The 18647-nt window shown below is 29.7% G+C and overlaps 1 protein-coding gene across 2 annotated transcripts; it reads right to left on the bottom strand.

Moving 5' to 3' along the window:
• Positions 1-39: 39 nt before the first annotated feature.
• Positions 40-8440, bottom strand: LOC117909613 (renalase). 2 transcript variants are annotated; one of them, XM_034823686.1, is made up of 9 exons: positions 8330-8440; positions 8143-8242; positions 7637-7817; positions 6394-6466; positions 6119-6298; positions 4177-4274; positions 3840-3928; positions 3555-3728; positions 40-410 (listed from the first exon to the last, which is right to left on the bottom strand). In XM_034823686.1, the coding sequence occupies exons 1-9, from the start codon at positions 8370-8372 to the stop codon at positions 239-241; spliced, it is 1110 nt and encodes a 369-aa protein (XP_034679577.1). In that variant the 5' UTR covers positions 8373-8440; the 3' UTR covers positions 40-238. The 2 variants fall into 2 exon arrangements, with proteins under 2 accessions (XP_034679577.1, XP_034679576.1); XM_034823685.1 differs by having other exon boundaries at positions 4177-4289.
• Positions 8441-18647: the final 10207 nt, after the last annotated feature.

The following is an 18647-nucleotide window of genomic DNA, read 5'->3' on the forward strand; positions in this document are numbered from 1 at the left end:
CCATTTTAACATTATTTTCCCAAATTTTTATGGAAATTGTTTAATCATACATCATAATGCATTGAGAAATTAAGAAAAGCTTGGCAGTGTTATTACAGAATGATTAGTGCATTAATTCGGGTTTAGTTCACATCGATACACAATTCATAAAATTTAAACCAATGGCAGTAGTCTATCAACTCTATAATCATCATTTTAGCAAAGCTAATCCAAATTATAGATCCTGATCATTTTATCATTATAAGCAACTAAGGAATTCTGTGAGCTTTGAGGATGCAGCCATGCCACTAAGTATAGCACCCTCAACAGTTGGGCTAACACAGAAGTCTCCACAAATGGCTACTCTCTTCTTCCTATCCCAGAGGCATTTCTCCTCCCTGGCTATGCTTGCAGCTGGAAAAGCACTTCCCCTGCATACAGCAACCAAAAAAAAGACAAGTCCTCAACCTCAAAACATTTCAACTAAGGAAGTGACTACTAATTCTTATGTTGAAGGTGAAAAAATTTGACAAAAGAGGAAAATGAATAAAGAACAGTTGTATACAAATTTTCACTGAAGATATAGCGAAATATGAGGGAGTTGTATGCAAATTTTCACTGAAGATGTAATGAAATATGAGGGGAAGATCAGGGAAAATGATGAACTTTGAAAGTTATGATGCTAAGAAGTGAGGAGAAATGGCACCATGTATTTGGCCTTTCACATTGACCAAATCAGGGCATTAAATCCAAAATAGTTGAGGTCAGTTCGAAGAATTTGTTTTTGCTACTAGCTTTGTCTATGGCTGTACAACCATCAGAGACTGTTTCTTTTCTCACCACCTCAGCCTACAGCTCTACCGGTCTTCCTCATTGGTATCAAATCTCTTCTAGTGCACTCATATGTCTTTGTTTCCTATGGTCAAAGTGATCTCCAAAACACTAACCATTATTTTGTATTAATCTAATGAATGCAGTGGTAGTGATTGACGCATTCCACTGGCACTGCCCATGATCCAAGTTTAACACAATCTACAACAAATAGCTTCAGGTGTAGAATGTTATTATGCAGTAAGCCACAATTGGCCATTCTTGCTGGCAACCATGCTCTATTCTCACATGAGCACTTCTCCATATCCCAAGAGCCTCTTCATGAGGCATGTCATTTCTATTGGGTGTTCTCTCTTTATCCGCAGCATCTTTCATAAGCAGAGTCACTTGATGGTTAGACAAATGCTGACCATGCAACCCATATCACCATTTGGAAAATGCAGATCTTGCTAGCTACAAGTAATCTATACTCTAAAATTCTAGACTTAAGTGATATTGATCTTTGTGCAGAAACAAGACTATTGAATAGTGAATAGAGACACTTCATTCAACCCAGAATGAAATCCAGTATGCCTGCTCCACAGATCATACAAATACTGCTAAATCATCATGAATAGCTCTCCTTAACCCAGCACTCTATTTTACCTTCCTCACCTACTCTTGTGAATGGCTCTTAAAATTTTTCTGTGGTCTGAACAAGGATGTCGTCTCCCAGTTGAAAGGGCACTACACTTCACATGGAGACTTGCTCACACTACATAAGCAAGAAACCTACCCTTGGGTTTAATTTCATCCCATGTAGCCACTTCACCTCTACCACACCTTCCATGGGTCTCTTGAGTTCATCCCCACAGCATTTAAGCTAACCCTTTTCCTTTGGCCCTAGTGAACTGTACCCTCATTCCCTCAGTTTACTCCAATTGAAGAGGACTACATTTTGTCAACCAATTGAGGAAGACTTGCAGGTTCATATTTCTGCAATACTCTGCAGATTTGGTTTGGCATCCTTGTTGCTAATAACATGAAGCCTTGATGTTTCTAAAGCCTTTTAAAGCCCCATGGCAGGTTCCTTTGATACAAAGATGGCCCTCATTGGAAGGATCTAGAAATAATCAACAGGTGAATATCCTCCATGTGCTCCACAACCCATGTCTTGTTTGAGATCAAACATCTTGGGCTTGTTCATAATTGGTAAATAGAGTGTTCATCATTAATTTTATCTCTTCCTGTGTTTATAGGTAGTCGATCAGGCCTATATTGTCATTCCTCAATGCTATGCCCTCATAAAGCTACTTTCTCCAACTTTTGCCTTAACAAAGCAAACCTTCTAATTTTGAGCATGGAGTACCAATTACACAAAACCGACAGATAAAACTTTCCATAGAAGTTGTGAACTGGAAGATGTGCCTTATTCATTACATTATCAGCATGTTCATACTTTTCAAACCATTACATGCAAGGTCATGATTGATCAATTTCCATCATGCCTTTCTCTGAATTTCCTGTGCAAAATTGCATCATCTTTCATGTGGTCCCATAATAATTGTTCAAAGTGATGAATTTCTTCATTATCATGAAGTTACCATTTACCTTCGCACTTTTCCATGAGTTCATTATCCCATCTAGCTGAGAAGTTCAACAGTTGTTTCTCTTTGTGATTTTATATGGTGGATAGCATGTTGGACTAAATTGTAGAATTCATGTTCGTGTAATTGTCCTGCTCCCTGGTTTCACACACTTCCAATCCAAGTATTTTTCTCTGATACCACATCTGACATAGAACAACCCTTCAAATAGATGCGTAAAAATCAACAAACAGCAGGCAGGCCAGGTCTTAATTTTTTAGAGTTTACCAAGGCTAATGAGGAATTAGGATTTATAGATCAACTAAGGTTTAGATTGGCTATGCTGCTTGAATTCAAAATGAAAAGCTTGCTAGAATTTCAGGAGATGAAGGGAATTTCAAGATTCTGAAGTTAATGTAAGGAGTACAAAAGTAGGGTTAGGGTCCATGATCAATGGGTAGGGCTCTATAAATGAAATTAGAACTGAGGAAAAACTTATATGAATAACAGTAGGTACAGGAACAAAGCACAACACCAACTACAATGTCCGAGCCCAAATTTGAAAAATTGATCAAGGCTAGGCTTTCAGACTGAATTGAAGATGAAGGAATGATTGATTTGTCTAATGGGTTGCCTAGAAATAAAGTAAAATACAAACTCGCTTTGATCTTAAGGCCCAAACTTGGAAAATGACTGGAATACCACCAGATACACAAAATTTCAGGGACCCAAATCCCAGGAGGCTAAAACCAAGTGGGCTCACCATACCCTCCCAAGAATACTCCTCTATTATGTGGACCTATGATGGGACCAATTGATCCACTGGTATAACCATCTAGGACTTCCCCCCTCTCTTTTATGATTTAAGAGTCTCCTCACCATTCTCCAATACAATCAGCAGGAAGTCCTAAAAATGCTAAGATATTTAATATCTATTGAATTCTATATGTAATTGCAGCAAAGCCATCCTTTGACTAACCTAATTTTCCTAGCCCAAGCCATGCAAGTAAATAAATAAATCAGGCCTTTAAAATTGGTCATCACCAAGTTTTTAGGCCTCCAAGCTAAGCTCAAACCTAATACCAAAAAGGCTTCCAGTACAATGTTTAAAAGGAAAAATCTGTTCGCAATAAACCAATGATTGGCTGTTAAAATGAGGACTTTAATTGAGATACTAACCATCTGTGAGCCTTTTTGAAAAATGGCTGAGATATTGTAAGTCCTGTCCTCTGAAACTCTTCAAATAGCTCTTCAGCCACTTTTGCTAATGTTGAACTTGATGGCTTCTGTAATCCAATTTGAGCAACAACGCCCCTTGCATACTCCATTGTTGAATGCAATACCCAACGTTCACTTTGTGGCACAGAAGAAAAGAAGTAAAATTGAATAATGAATAGGAACAGATATTTAAATTCACCATTCTCCCCTGCTAGTCCACAGAGTAACCAACATAATAGCACTTACCTAGTAGCAGGATGCCCTGGCTTGCTGCTGTCACAGAAGGCCCAGCTCAGAATTTCAGAATTCTTAAATGAGAAGCCTTTTACAGATATCTGGATCATGAAAAAAATCAGAGAGAGAGAATTGATCATTTGAAATTATGTATCCCATATTATAAATTGGCTGCTGAAGTAAAATTGCAAAACAAAGGCTGCAATCATTGAAACAAGCAGGGCAGTGCAGCAAAAAAGGAGTGAATCAAACAAGCACTTTGAATCATTGAACTAAAGATTTTTAAAAATAGCCAAAGTTTTCAAAGAACCAGGAACATTTTGTCAGAAACGCATAGTGGATATCTTACAGAAGACAGAGGCTCTGTAAATGCCAGCATGAGAACAAAACACGAACAAACAGGAACTTCTTGCAATTTTGCTGCCAACTCTGGAATCAAATTCAAATCTGTATGGATCATAACTGAGAAATGGTTATGATGCTAACTTTGTTGTTTCTATTGGTTAGCATAATCAATACATGAGTGATGAGAAAAGAAACTAATAAAATCACTTAAATCCATTTTGGGTGTTACCACAAACCTGGCTTCAAATTAACCTCCTTGATTGAACCTTTGGGCTCTATTGCTCTTGTTTTGTTTTGGTGTTGGTGGTGGTTGGAAGGGGTAATGGTGGGAGAAGTGAATAAAAAAGAACAAGAGGCAACAAAGGCTACTAGCTTTAACCATACAACACACACACACACACACACACACATAACAATTTGTCGATTATCATATAGAAGCAAATAACTAAGTCCAAACAACTAACGGCAGAAACAATAAGTGAACAAGAGCTATTTGACAAGTTCAGGAGAAAATTATAAACAAAGAGCTCTATATAATGGACAGGAATATGAGTAGATCAGCAAACATAACAGGTAAAGTACCATCTAAGAGGTCAACAAGTACTGAACAGGATTTGGGACCTCCCCAGTGTGTTCTACAGGCATCCTCCAGTAATCATGGATATCTATTCATGCTTCCCAACAGATGCATTGGGACCTGCCATTATCAATAGCAGACAAAGTGTACTAGTTTCAGCATATGGGTTTCATGCTCTCTCTCTCTCTCTCTCTTTTGCTCTTTTTCCTATCATCCAACCTAAACTAACAGATTAAAGGCAAAAGCTGCCCAACCTTATTAATTCTCAACAAGTACAAGGATCCAGCTTTCAATGCCTCAGCAAAGTCCTAATATACTTCAGATGGTATGAAAGCATTGTTTACAATGAGTTCTATCCCAACAGTCTACATACCTTTTAAGAATTTTATTGAATATATAGGCAGTATTTACAATGGGTATATTGGTTTTTAAGTCACTACAAGCAAGAAATACCATCTAATATTAACTTCTATGACTGTTAATAGACTTAAAAATATACATTATCTATCAGACAGAAAAGATGCATAGCAAGAAAAATTCATTATGCTCAAAATAATACTGCTAAAATATCCAGCACCTTAATTCAATAACTCCAAATTTGCCCCAGTTACTAGATTTAACTATGAAAAACTCAAATCAATAAAAACTGGTCAACCTTAATTGAAGTTGCAGGATGTTCGTTGGCCCAAGAGAAGCCAGATACTTTGAAAACCCTGCTCGCTAGAGGATACTGGCAGGAACTCCATTGGGAGAAGATGGACATGCCCATGAGAATCCAGATGGGATTGACATCTGTAAACTAGAGCATAGATGTTGTCTTCTATACGATAAAATCAAGTGACATCATTCTGCATCTTTGTTGTAATAAAACCACCCTGAAAAAGGTTCATATACTGGGGTATACCATAGCCCAAAGCTCAAAAAACTGTACCTTTTGAGAATGAGCCATTAAATACGTGACCTTTTAATAAAACTTTGAATTTACTAGTGAAGGGTTGCTTGCTTCAAGCATACTACCTAATCCTCTCAAAGGCCCTTGTGAGTCATATCAAATACAAGAAACTCAAATTGTTCTCAAGGATAGTCTATTAAATGAGTACATCCTTTATTTCCAGAGAGTTTTATGTTATCACATTAGTTTGACAGTTCATCAATTGAATGGATCCACTGACACGGCCCACCAGTTGGATAGAGAACAGATAAGTATAGACTACCAGAAGTGAGACACCCTATCAAACATTGTTTCTTGACAGATGTAACTCAGTCATAAGAAAATAAAAGAAAGAAAATGGATCATTATATACATGTGCATGTGAAGACACACATATGTATATATTAATCAACCAAAATAAAGAAGGAAAGCACTTACCAAGAGGCGGTGGTCGTCCAGTTACATCTGTAAACCTTTTAGAAAATATATTTTTGTCTGATGCAACCACTCCCTCAAAATTGCCAAGATTTTGTCCATCCAAACCAGTCAACGACCATAAGTTCTTTTCATCAAACCACTCCAAGCTCCCAACACCCACACCAAACTTACTTTCCACTCCTAAAGACAAAATGGGAGGAGAAAGTAAATTTTATAGGCAAATATTAAATCTGTAATAATATTTTAAAAGAGAATGAGAAAAGGTCTGTACATACCAGGTTCATGGCATAATGCTCTACAAATAGAATTCATGACTGGGACACCCACATATTTCTTGCTTAATCCTTCCTAAATCAAACTGATATTTAGAGAATGTGTTGCAAACAAAAATGGTGGCATATAGATGCATATAGACTGAAAGTGAAAAGGTTGCATGCAATTTCTGCATGTGTTTAAACTATAAATGTATAAGTTCAAATGAAGCAAAAACAGCCCTAAAATAGATTCAGTATTCAACACAGTAACTTGCCCAGTTTATTGGGATTCCTCATACCATTAAAGCTTTATGTTATGGCACCAGACCTTTGGACATTAAAAAATGTAGCCAATCCATGGATTGCCTTTTTCAACAAGGCAACTTCATCCTCTAGAGACTTCATGTTAATCTTGCAAACTTTTGCCAAGTAAATCAATCGATCATTGTTGATTATTAATAAGTGTTTTGATTGTTCAAAATATTTTTTGTTTGTTAATCATTTTATAAAGAAAAAAATAAAGGTTAATTAGTCCTATTCAACCTGCTCACCTCTCTAGGTCCCTTTAAGCAAGTGCAGGTATGAAACCACATGTAGGAATGAAGCTGTTATGAAAATTGGTAGCTTCACTCCACATGCAGGCATGGGGCTGCACCTACACATGAGGGAGAGGTTTTTAGGAAAGTCGGTAGCTTAACATAGTATCAGGACTATGTTTAACTAAAGATTTCTAGTTTGAGGCTCCCCTATTATTTATCCCCCCATCTATTTATCTGTACTATTGTTGACCTGTCTCTTGTTACCCACATGTAAGGGAGGCTGTTAGTCTACTATAAATTGTGGGCACATATCCTAACAACTTAAACCTTTTAAGAATTCGTAGCTTAACACACATAATGTATATTTGCCCATTGTGGCTTGTACTTATGAGTTATGACCATTTAGCTATATCAAGGGTAAGCAATATAACAACCTTGGACAAATCAAACAAGATTTGACTGGGGCTTAAGTGATGAAAATGTAAGATTTCCCTATTGTTTTCTCAGCAAACCAAGCAAGGAAAAAGTTACAAACATCAGAGAGGTATAATTGTTTTCCTGAGACCCAACAAATTGTCACATTTGATGAGTTAGCATACAGACACACCCAGACGAGAAATGCCAAATATTGTTGACAACTATCTATTTTTACTTATATTATAGTTATTAAAACAATATAAATGAAGAAACATGTGCCATGAGAAGTTCAATTTGTAAGGGTAAACCTTTTCAAAGTCAATGAATTTCCTGGAGATACAATCAAAAGACGCAAAATTCTCTTTCCACTCAGCAACAAGATCTCTTGCTTCCCACTCTCTAACAATACCCAAAACATCAGGGTTGCTCACAGTAAAGAGAGGAGCACCATGGTCAAATACCAGCTCCTTCCCATCTTCAGTAATTTCTCTATGTGAAATTTGAAATACATCAATATCAGTAACCCCATTTTCCACTAGAAACCCAAAAACTAGACAATTATATACGAAAAATTAGAAACAAAACCAAAGTACATATTTGTAATCAAAACTCTATTCTATTCAGCAGGAATTCATTATAAAGCTTGTTATAAAAGAGAGAAAAGGGACAAACCCCACTTCATATTTTGCAACGTAGCAAATAAAATTTCAGATTTTAGGGGAAAAACGAAAAATTTCATGGGTTTTTCAATTTATAACTAAACTTTATTCTCTTCATAGAAAAACAAATAAAAAAACGAAGAAGAAAGTCTCACTTTCGATAAGACATTCGACCACCAGGTCCTCTAGCAGACTCGAAAAGAGTCACTGACACCCCATTTCTAGCAAGCAGTGAGGCACACACAGCTCCTGAAACTGAAAAAGAAACCCAACCCAAGAATTATCAAATAATTTGAATTCTTTTCCAAATTATAAAATGTAATACGAGAAGGGAATACTCACTTCCACTTCCAACTACAGCAACCCGTGAAACAGGACTAGCCATTGTGATTATCCCTGCTTTGCTCTCTCTTCTTCAGCCCTGTTCTTGCTGGATCACACCCATTTCCACTGTGGCCCTGTGATAAGGAAATGAAATAAAATATAAAAAATTTCTGAAAAGAAAAATATTTAATAAAAGAATTTTATTGGTTATGGGTGATTTAATATTTTCTGTCACTTATTTACTTATTTATATTATTTCAAATAAAATAAACTTTTTATATAAATTTTTTCTTAATTTTTATTTTAAAAATAAAAAATTTATATATAAAAAGTAAAATTTCTTATACAAAGAAGTATAGATTTATTTTATACCTTTCAAAATTAGTTTAATTTTTTTTAAGTAAAAAATTATTATTTTTTCAATATAAAACTCTAAAAATTTATATTTTATATAATTTTTTTTTAAATTAAAATTTTTTTAAAAAAACATGAAATATATTCATAGTGTTGTAAAATAATAAAGTGGAAGGATAAAAAATCGAAAAAAGAGAAATTAAAATATAGGAAGAAAATGAAATGAAATTTCATTAGAGCTCTCCACTTTTATATAAAGTCATAAAGGGATATACATCAATATGGATGATCATTTATGAGTTCCCACAATCCGATAAATTCTCATATTTTATAACACTCCCCTTTGAATGATCATAAAAAAATGTCTCATTAAAACCTTACTAGGAAAAACCCTAGTAAAGGAAAAAAAAAATACAATATTCTTATTAAAAACCTTGTAAGTAAAACCAAATAAGACAAAACTTGGATGAAGGAAAAAAAAGTATAGTGTAGTGATATTCTTATTAATTAGTTCTTCTCATATTGACATGATTATATTTTTTCCAATAATGTAGCACAAAGATCTTTGAGTTGACATATTCCAATGAGTTTCTTGAGTATTATAGTTGAAAATGCATTTGTGAATAGATTTGTTAAATTGTCACTTGATCTTACTTTTACTCTTTGAATGGCAATTTGATCACTCTTTTAAAGCTGATGAGTGTAAAAGAACTTGGGCGATATATGCTTGATTTTATCACCCTTAATGTGTCATTCTTTAATCTATGCAATGCATACAACATTATCTTTATATAACTTGGTAGCATTATCTCTGATGGAGAGTAGTCCACATGTTTCCATTATTTGTTTGATTGATCTCCATGATATTGTCGTACCACTATAGGTAAATACATATATTTGAGATCGAGTTTTGTAAGGGTTTGAAAGATTGACTATCTACATATTCAAACAATTGAGATTCTGTTCATTTCAAATAAAATAAACTCATATCACTGTGGTACATGTTTGATTCTATTCCAATGTCTTTGAGTTGTTGTAGAACTATATCTCGCAAGTAAGTTAACAAGGAATGCAACATCTAGTTATGTATAATTTGTAAGATATATCAACACAACAATAGTACTGAAATATGATACTTGGGCACCAAGTAGTTCTTAATTATCTTCTTTAGGATATAAGGGGTTCTTTTTTTCATTTCAAGTAAATGAACTATCATCGAAGAACTTAATGGATGTGATTTATTCATGAAAGTGCTTCAAGACTTTCTTTGTATATGTTGACTAATAAACTAATGTTTTATTTTAAAAGTACTCGATTTATAGGTCGAGACAAAAATTTTGTTTTCTAATATCTTTCATTTCAAAGTTACTTTTCAAATGTCAACTATTCTTGTAAACTCTTCAAGAGTTTCAACAAAATTCAAATTTCCACATATACTATATCTCTTACAAATATTCAACATAATGAATATGCATAGACAAATAAAGTAATACACATATACTTTTTATTTCAAATATTCACTAAGGTGATTGTACTACATGCCTTTGGATTGCTTAATCAATACAAGGGTTTTTGTAACTTAATTGAGTATATGCTATAATGTTTGGAAATACATATTTGACATTTGGAGATATGTAAAGGTTGATATTTTCACAAAAAAAATAAAAAAATTAAAAACTAAAAGGAAATACAAGTACACTATAGAGATCATTTTTTATTTTTATTTTTTATAAATCCAATTTCCACCTACGGGTATGGGGTCTTTATCTCTCCACATTCATATATGTGACTGCATGCATGCCTAACTCTCCACAATCCGACATGCATGTTGTCTCTCCACATGCAGATATATGGTCGTATATGAGGAAGAGTGTTAAAGAGCGTGATATGCATATTAAATCAAAATTCTATAAACTTAAACTTTTAGAAAAATTAATTGTTCATAGTTACTACATAAGGTAGATTTACAAGAAAATGACTATGTCCTGAATCAATCATATACCAAAATTCACTGACTTCCTATTAAATATTAGTGAGCATTTGGTAAACCAACTTAATAACTTAAAGTGACTTAATAACTTAATGAAAAAATAACTTTAAGTAATAAGTAAAAGCAATTAATTTATTCTTAAGTCTACGTCTTCATTTTACCTTTTTATTCTCATTCGTTCTAATTACCTCCATAATTTCTTTTACTACTTCACGACCTCTATTGTTATTCAATTTCTTTTATCCTAATTATAATTTATGAGGATATATATGTTAATTTGATAATTTACAATAAATTTTAAGCTATTTTTATCAAACAACCTTAATATTTAAAGTAAAAATTAAGTAATAAGTTTTAAGTCAATAACTTAAATATAATTTAATTTAAAGTCAATTTAAATCATTAACTAATAAATTTTAAGTCAATTACCATAATTTTTTATTTAATAAAATGAGGCATGTGGAGGCTTTTTTTAATTACATAATTTTTTGTGATTTTTGGATGCATGGTACATTCAAAACAAGGATTAAAATGAGACATTTTTTCAGGAAAATACATTGAAAAAGTAGGAAGGAAGCAGCTAAGGACGAGGCATGCAAACCAAGGAAGTTGACTTCACTCAGAGTTAGGAATGGCAACGGGGCGGGTTCGGGACGGGTCGCCCCTATCCCAACCTCGCCCCGTTTAGCAAAACCAATTCCCATCCCCGTCCCATTTAAAAAAATAAACGGGGCGGGGTGGGGCGGGGCGGGTATGGGAATTTCCCATACCCGCCCGCCCCGCCCCGTTTACCTTTTTTTTTTTTTTAATTACTTTAAAAAATTTTAATTACATTAAAATAAATATATTTTATAAATAATAAAATTATTATATTTTTTATAACTTATTTTATTAAAAAAATTTATTATTATCTATATATTAAAAATATTAAAATTAAATTTTAAATTAAATTAATTTTAAAATTAAATTAAATTAAATTTTAAAATTAATTTTATATGTAAACGGGGCGGGACGGGCGGGATGGGGCAATACCCGAACCCGCCCCGGGTTAAAAAAAAAAAATCCCAAACCCGTTTAATAAATTTTAACCCCGTCCCATTAGGGGCGGGGCGGGGCGGGTACCCGAAAAAACCCGCCCCGTTGCCATCCCTACTCAGAGTCAACCCTGTTTAATATGTGTCATCGTTTGTAATTTCCGTAAATGCTTTGTATTATTTTCAATGTATAGAACATTTCAACTAGATGGTAAAAATTACTTACAATATATATATTAAAAATAGATTAACAACATTTCAAGTTTTAAAACAAACTTATAATAGGGAATAGTTCTAAAAAACAACTCTTAAAAATTATTTTTTAAAAATACTTCTCAAAGGAAACCATAGTTTTGGTTTAATTAAATTGAAAACTGTTCTCGAAAATTATTTTTTAAAACTATTTTTAAAAACACTTCTCAAACAAAACCATAGATTTGGTTTAATTAAAAATCTTATATTGGTTTTGTATCTCAAACTATAATCTACAAATTTGATTGTACTCAACATTGTTTTTGTTAACATGAGAAATGTTTTTACCCCAAGTGGTTTGATAACTTGAGGAATGTTTTAACTATGTCTATATAACTTGAGTTTTAAGAGAATAAAACTCAACAATTTTTGTCTTTTGCGAACTCGATTACCATCTAGATATTTTGATGAAGATTTAGGATATATAATATGAGATATGATTTTAGAATTCATCCCTCACTTCACTTCCATGAAAATCTTGTCTTTCCCCTTAATTACTATTATTGTATCATTTCTAAACTTCTCTTGACACAAAGATGCATTTAACTTAGAAATATGCTTATAATTTTTACATTTATCTCGATGACATTATCTTACAAATTCTGTCTATTTTATATTCTAACTCTACATTCAAATAATAACCATCTTTTCTATAATTATAATACTAAATACGAGATTTATTATTTCTTTAAACTAATTTTATCTTATTGAGCATAATCTAGAATTTTCCAAATCCTTGATTTTGCAATGCTACTTCTACCTCAATATGGAACCTTCTACCCAAACATTGTTCAAAGGCTTGTAAGAAACTCATTAAGTCAACATGACATTTGTTAAGATCTTTTGACTTTTTCTAATGACCATCACCTAATCTTGACATTCATATTAAGATGTCAAAAATTTTCTTCACGACTTGGAAGAATCTTCTTGTCATTGGCTCTTATATGATTGACAAGAATCAATATGTGAAAATAATTGGAAAAGTCTTTTTTGATTTCTTCTTTTGATCAATGTTTTGACTAGACCTTCTTCACCTTTTTTTACTCTATTTGTATCCCCGAAGACGTTTCAAACATATTTTGTTGTAGCTTCGTTAATAATATTTTAAAAAATAGATGGTTCTATTGATGGATGTAGAGATGAACTTTCAAAGCTTTTTTTTAGAACTTGACAAATTTTCTCTTTGTACTTGTTCGAGTTGATGTCAAATTTAATCTAATGATACCGCAAATTTCTTAAAAATAATTGGTTAAAATAGATGAAATATTTTCCATATTTGTGAATTTATTCATTTACATGTTTTTGTTTGAAGAATAATCCATTTTTGACGTAAATATTATTGACTATTTTAAGTATTTACAACATGTTTTAAAAGAAATAATTATTTTTACAAGAAAACAATAAAGACATTTTTATCAAAACGAGACCAAAAAAATGATGAAGAGTTAAATTTTTAAAATTGAGTTTTCTATAACTCTTTTAATCAAATAACCTATTTTTTTTATCTACGACTTTCCAAATATCTTAATACTCAAATAATAAAGGTACAAATTTGGGCAGTTCAAAATTCATAATTATTTTTTCATTAACTTTTTAAACTATGGTTAGATTGTATTATTAATAATTATTTATATCTTTAATCATCTTGCTGTAAAACCAAGTAAAAAAATCAAACCCCTTGAAATATATGAGAAAAAAAAGAATAAACTACGTAGAGGATGATAAAGTATTTATTGAGCACATTTATTTTTTATTTTTTTAAAAATAGTAGTAACTTTTATGTAAAATATAATAACTTTTCTATAAAATATAAACTTACATCATAATTTTAAAAATTACTTTAAATTTTTTAAAATTTAAGATAGTAAAAAAAAATTATATCTCATTTTTTTCTTTTTTAAACAGATTTTATATTTTATATATAATGATAATTTTTAAAAGAGTTTTTATATTTTATAAAAAACTTATAATTATTTTCTATTTTAAAAATAGAAAATAAGAAATTTTTTATTACACTTCAATTAATATAGAAAATTACAAATATGTAATTCTAATAACGTTACAATTACACATCCTAATGAAATCATAATTCTAAAATGAGTCCATAACTCAATTAACTACTTAATAGATTAAACTACTAAAATAATGTCATTAAACTAAAAAGAATATAATTTTGAGTTAATTAGAACTCCTACAAAAGCCCATTTGCTCTTACATAACCTATTTCCTTTTGACTCAAACATTTGCGATTCTTCTTTGATATTAAAAGGAGAATCATGAGATCAAAATTAGGGTAATAATTTTTGTTAGTGGGTCGTGTTCATATTATGTCAAAGCCTAAATATTTTACTATATAATTCAACTCAAACCAGACATCTAATTATTAAACATGTAACATATAGTGTAAACTATTTAACTAATTTAATAAATAGGTCATTTTATTTAATAATATTGAATAAAGTCTTGTATATGTTTATATAATTAATGTTTTAACTAAATATGTTTATAATTCAATTGACCTATTTATTTAAAATCAATTTTAAAATAAATCAAATGTGAGTTAAATAATTTAAAAATATAATTAAGTTAATAATGAGATTATTAAACGAGTTAAATTCGTATTATATAGATCCAAAAATTATTTATTTATTAAAAAAATTATACAAGTCAATATGAATTTGATCCAAACTCATTTATATTTAATCAAAATTTGCAAAAAACGTATTTTGTTGATATTATGTTGATGGATCGTATCAAATATTATCATCATTAGTCAAAATAAATAAATTTTAAATAATCTTTACAATATTTTATTTTATTTCAAATTTGTACTAAGACACCATTTCCTAGTACCTTCTTCACGAAGAAAAGGAGGGCTCGGATGCGCAAGGAAAGGGAGAGGAAGATGGGAGACTGAAGTAAACTCCAGATTTTAAGCACATGCCTTAAATGCTTGATGCAAGTGGCAGCCACCTCCATTGGAAAAGACCAGACTTGGGTTTTGGTTCAAGGTCAAAATGATCATGTCCCACAACCCATATGATATGTATACTTAAACCCTTTGTATATGAGGAGATTCCAATAATAGTATACAATATTTATTTCCTTATATTAAAATAGAAACTTTTAGGGAAAATTGTGTAGATAAGGTCATCTTATCACACATAATTAAATTTAAAACAAAACCCAATGAAAGAGTAGAAATTGAGGGGAAGGATATTGTTTTTAAAAATTCCTAAAATACCCTTAACTATGAAATGAAAAAACTAACCCGTCACCCCACCTTTTTCATTCTCCTTTTTAGCTCTTTCACCATTCTCTCACTTATTTAATAGTGAGACCAAGTTGAATAATTTTCTAATCATTTTTTCTCCATCAAATTGAATATTAAAGATAAATGGTTAAAAATTGTCATTACTAAATGCATTTTTGAAGTAAATAACTTTTAAATATCTCATCAAATATTATTCTTTTTTTTTTAAACTTACATAATATATAATAAATATTATTCTTTATTTCAAACTTATATTATTTCTTGTATATATTAAACAATTTTTAAGCACCTCATAAAATATTAGTATTTTTTGTTTGTTCTAACTTTCAAATTAGACATCATCAAATATTATTATTATTTTTTCAAACTTCTAGAATATATAATAAATACTTTTTAAATACCTTAGCAAATATTTTTTTTGTTTCTTACTTACAAAATAATAAATATGTTGTACATTATTTCTTATATATATATATATTAAATAATTTTTAAATACCTCACAAAATATTATTATTATTATTATTTTCTAACTTGCAAATTAGACATAGAATTTTTATTATTTTGGAAATAATGTAAACACACACATGCTATATATATATATATATATATATATATATAATATTAGTTAAGAAAACAATATTTCTAAGACTAATTTACCAACCTTCCAATAATTTTGAAAGTTTAAATAGGGTAATTGACAAAATTAAAGTCTTCAAGATATTCAAAATTTCTCAATTCCAAAATTACCTAGTTGCTCCCCACACTAATCCTAAATATTTTTAAATAAATATTTAAATATTTAAAACTATTAAACTAAATATTTTCTTATTAAAGCAATATTTTTTAAAGTAACAAAATAAAAATCATGAAATCTTCAAAACTATAATTACAACAAATATTTTTAATTTTAAAACTAATTTCATAATTTAAATTAATGATTTAAAAAAATAAAAACGTTGCAAAAAATAATTTTTGTTTATTTTTAATTCCATTTAAATATGATTTTTTAATCTTTATTGATAACAATAAAATTCTGTTTAAAAAGGCAAAATAGTGAATATATATATATATATATATATATATATATATATATATATATATATATTTCATTTAGTTTACTTATAATAAACAATTCAAACATAATTGTTTGTAATTTTATTTCCTATGTGTTAATTTTTATAAGGAAGGTCTTAATAACATAGTTTGGTAAAAAAAAAAAAAAAACTATCATTAATCGTAATCGTATTAACGTCAAGATCAAATTGTTTAAAAATCGTACAAAACCAATTAAGAGTCTTGTACACCCCTGTACACTTGAAATATTTCCTTTGTACAATTAGTATAATAACTTTGTACAATAGCACAAATTTTATATACATCTTAGGTTTTGTGTTCATGTAGGTGTGTGTGGACCCCATATTTTCGCTCGATGCGTTTCCACTCGATGACACAACTCACTTTTCATTTATTTTGTGAAAATTTTGATTTTTAAAAAAATAGTTGGAGTCGCCACTTATTTTCGTTTTATTTTTAAAGGGTAAACAAAATAATAAAGAAAACCCTAAGTGTGACTCCTTATTTGAAAAATGTGGTCTATGAAAAACCAAATCTGGGTTCGAGGGTCAAGTTACTTATTGGGAAGATACGATAAAGACCGTAACACCCCTCTGAGCCCTAAAAATGGGTTTATACTAAATAAGGTGGAGTAAGCATGACAATTAACTAGGAAATCAATAGATACCAATGAAATAATCAAATAATAAAATGAATCATGTATGAGAATAAGCAAAGTGGGAGTGAGAGTGTACTTTGACAGCAAGTAATAGTGCGTTATCATGGAAACGAGGTTAGCTCAAGTATAAAATTATCTCATGCATATCAAAGAGCAAAACAAACATCAAACAATATTCATTAAGTATAACAATTGACAATCAGAAGAGAAAACTCATATGTGGGGCTCCTACCAAAGCCCAATTTATCTTGCATGAATTAATCTCACAAATTCCATTATTTTGGAATTATGAAAAATTTATTCTTCCTTATTTAAAATCAAGAAAAACAAAAAAATTGTTTTAAAATCAAAGAAAAATTTATGAAGTTGTTTGCCTGAAAGAAAAAGGCAACAAGTTTGTTAAAAACGGAATTTTTTTGTGACCCAAAACCTTAAGGAAAGATGAAAAGTGGTAGAATAAAAGAAATATTCGAAAACTGAAGTGGAATTAAAATTATTTGAAAGAAAACTAGAGTTTTGAAATTTATTTGAAGATTGAAGTCTCGAAAATTATTTGTAAATTGAAGTTTTGAAAATTAAATTTAAGAATTGGAATTTTGGAAATTAAATTTGAAGATGGAATTTTTTAAAAATAAATAAAATAATAATAATGAAAGTAATAATGACTAAATAAATAAATGTGAAAATTGAAATTTTAGGAATTGGAAATTAAATTTGGAAATTGGAATTTTGAAAAATTATTTAAAGATGGAATTTTAAAAATAAACAAATAAATAGAATAATAATAATAACCAAAATAACAATGACTAAATAAATAAATGTGAAAATTGAAATTTTAGAAATTGGGAATTAAATTTGGAAATCGGAATTTTGAAGAATTATTTAAAGATGGAATTTTAAAAAAAAAATAAATAGAATAATAATAATAACGAAGATAATAATGATTAAATAAATAAATGTGAAAATTGGAATTTTGGAAATTGAGAATTAAATTTGGAAATTGGAATTTTGAAGAATGATTTAAAGATGGAATTTTAAAAATAAATAAATAAATAGAATAATAATAATAACGAAAATAATAATGATTAAATAAATAAATGTGAAAATTGGAAATTTGGAAATTGGGAATTAAATTTGGAAATCGGAATTTTGAAGAGTTATTTAAAGATGGAATTTTAAAAATAAATAAATAAATAAATAGAATAATAATAATAACGAAAATAATAATGATTAAATAAATAAATGTGAAAATTGGAATATTGGAAATTGAGAATTAAGTTTGGAAATTGGAATTTTGAAGAATTATTTAAAGATGGAATTTTAAAAATAAATAAATAGAATAGAATAATAATAATAACGAAAATAATAATGATTAAATAAATAAATGTGAAAATTGGAATTTTGAAAATTGGGAATTAAATTTGGAAATCGGAATTTTGAAGAGTTATTTAAAGATAGAATTTTAAAAATAAATAAATAGAATAGAATAATAATAATAACGAAAATAATAATGATTAAATAAATAAATGTGAAAATTGGAATTTTGGAAATTGAGAATTAAATTTGGAAATCGGAATTTTGAAGAGCTATTTAAAGATGAAATTTAAAAAAATAAATAAATAAATAAATAGAATAATAATAATAACGAAAATAATAATGATTAAATAAATAAATGTGAAAATTGGAATTTTGGAAATTGA

The sequence above is a fragment of the Vitis riparia genome, chromosome 19, assembly GCF_004353265.1.
Source record: "Vitis riparia cultivar Riparia Gloire de Montpellier isolate 1030 chromosome 19, EGFV_Vit.rip_1.0, whole genome shotgun sequence".
Taxonomy (NCBI): domain Eukaryota; kingdom Viridiplantae; phylum Streptophyta; class Magnoliopsida; order Vitales; family Vitaceae; genus Vitis; species Vitis riparia.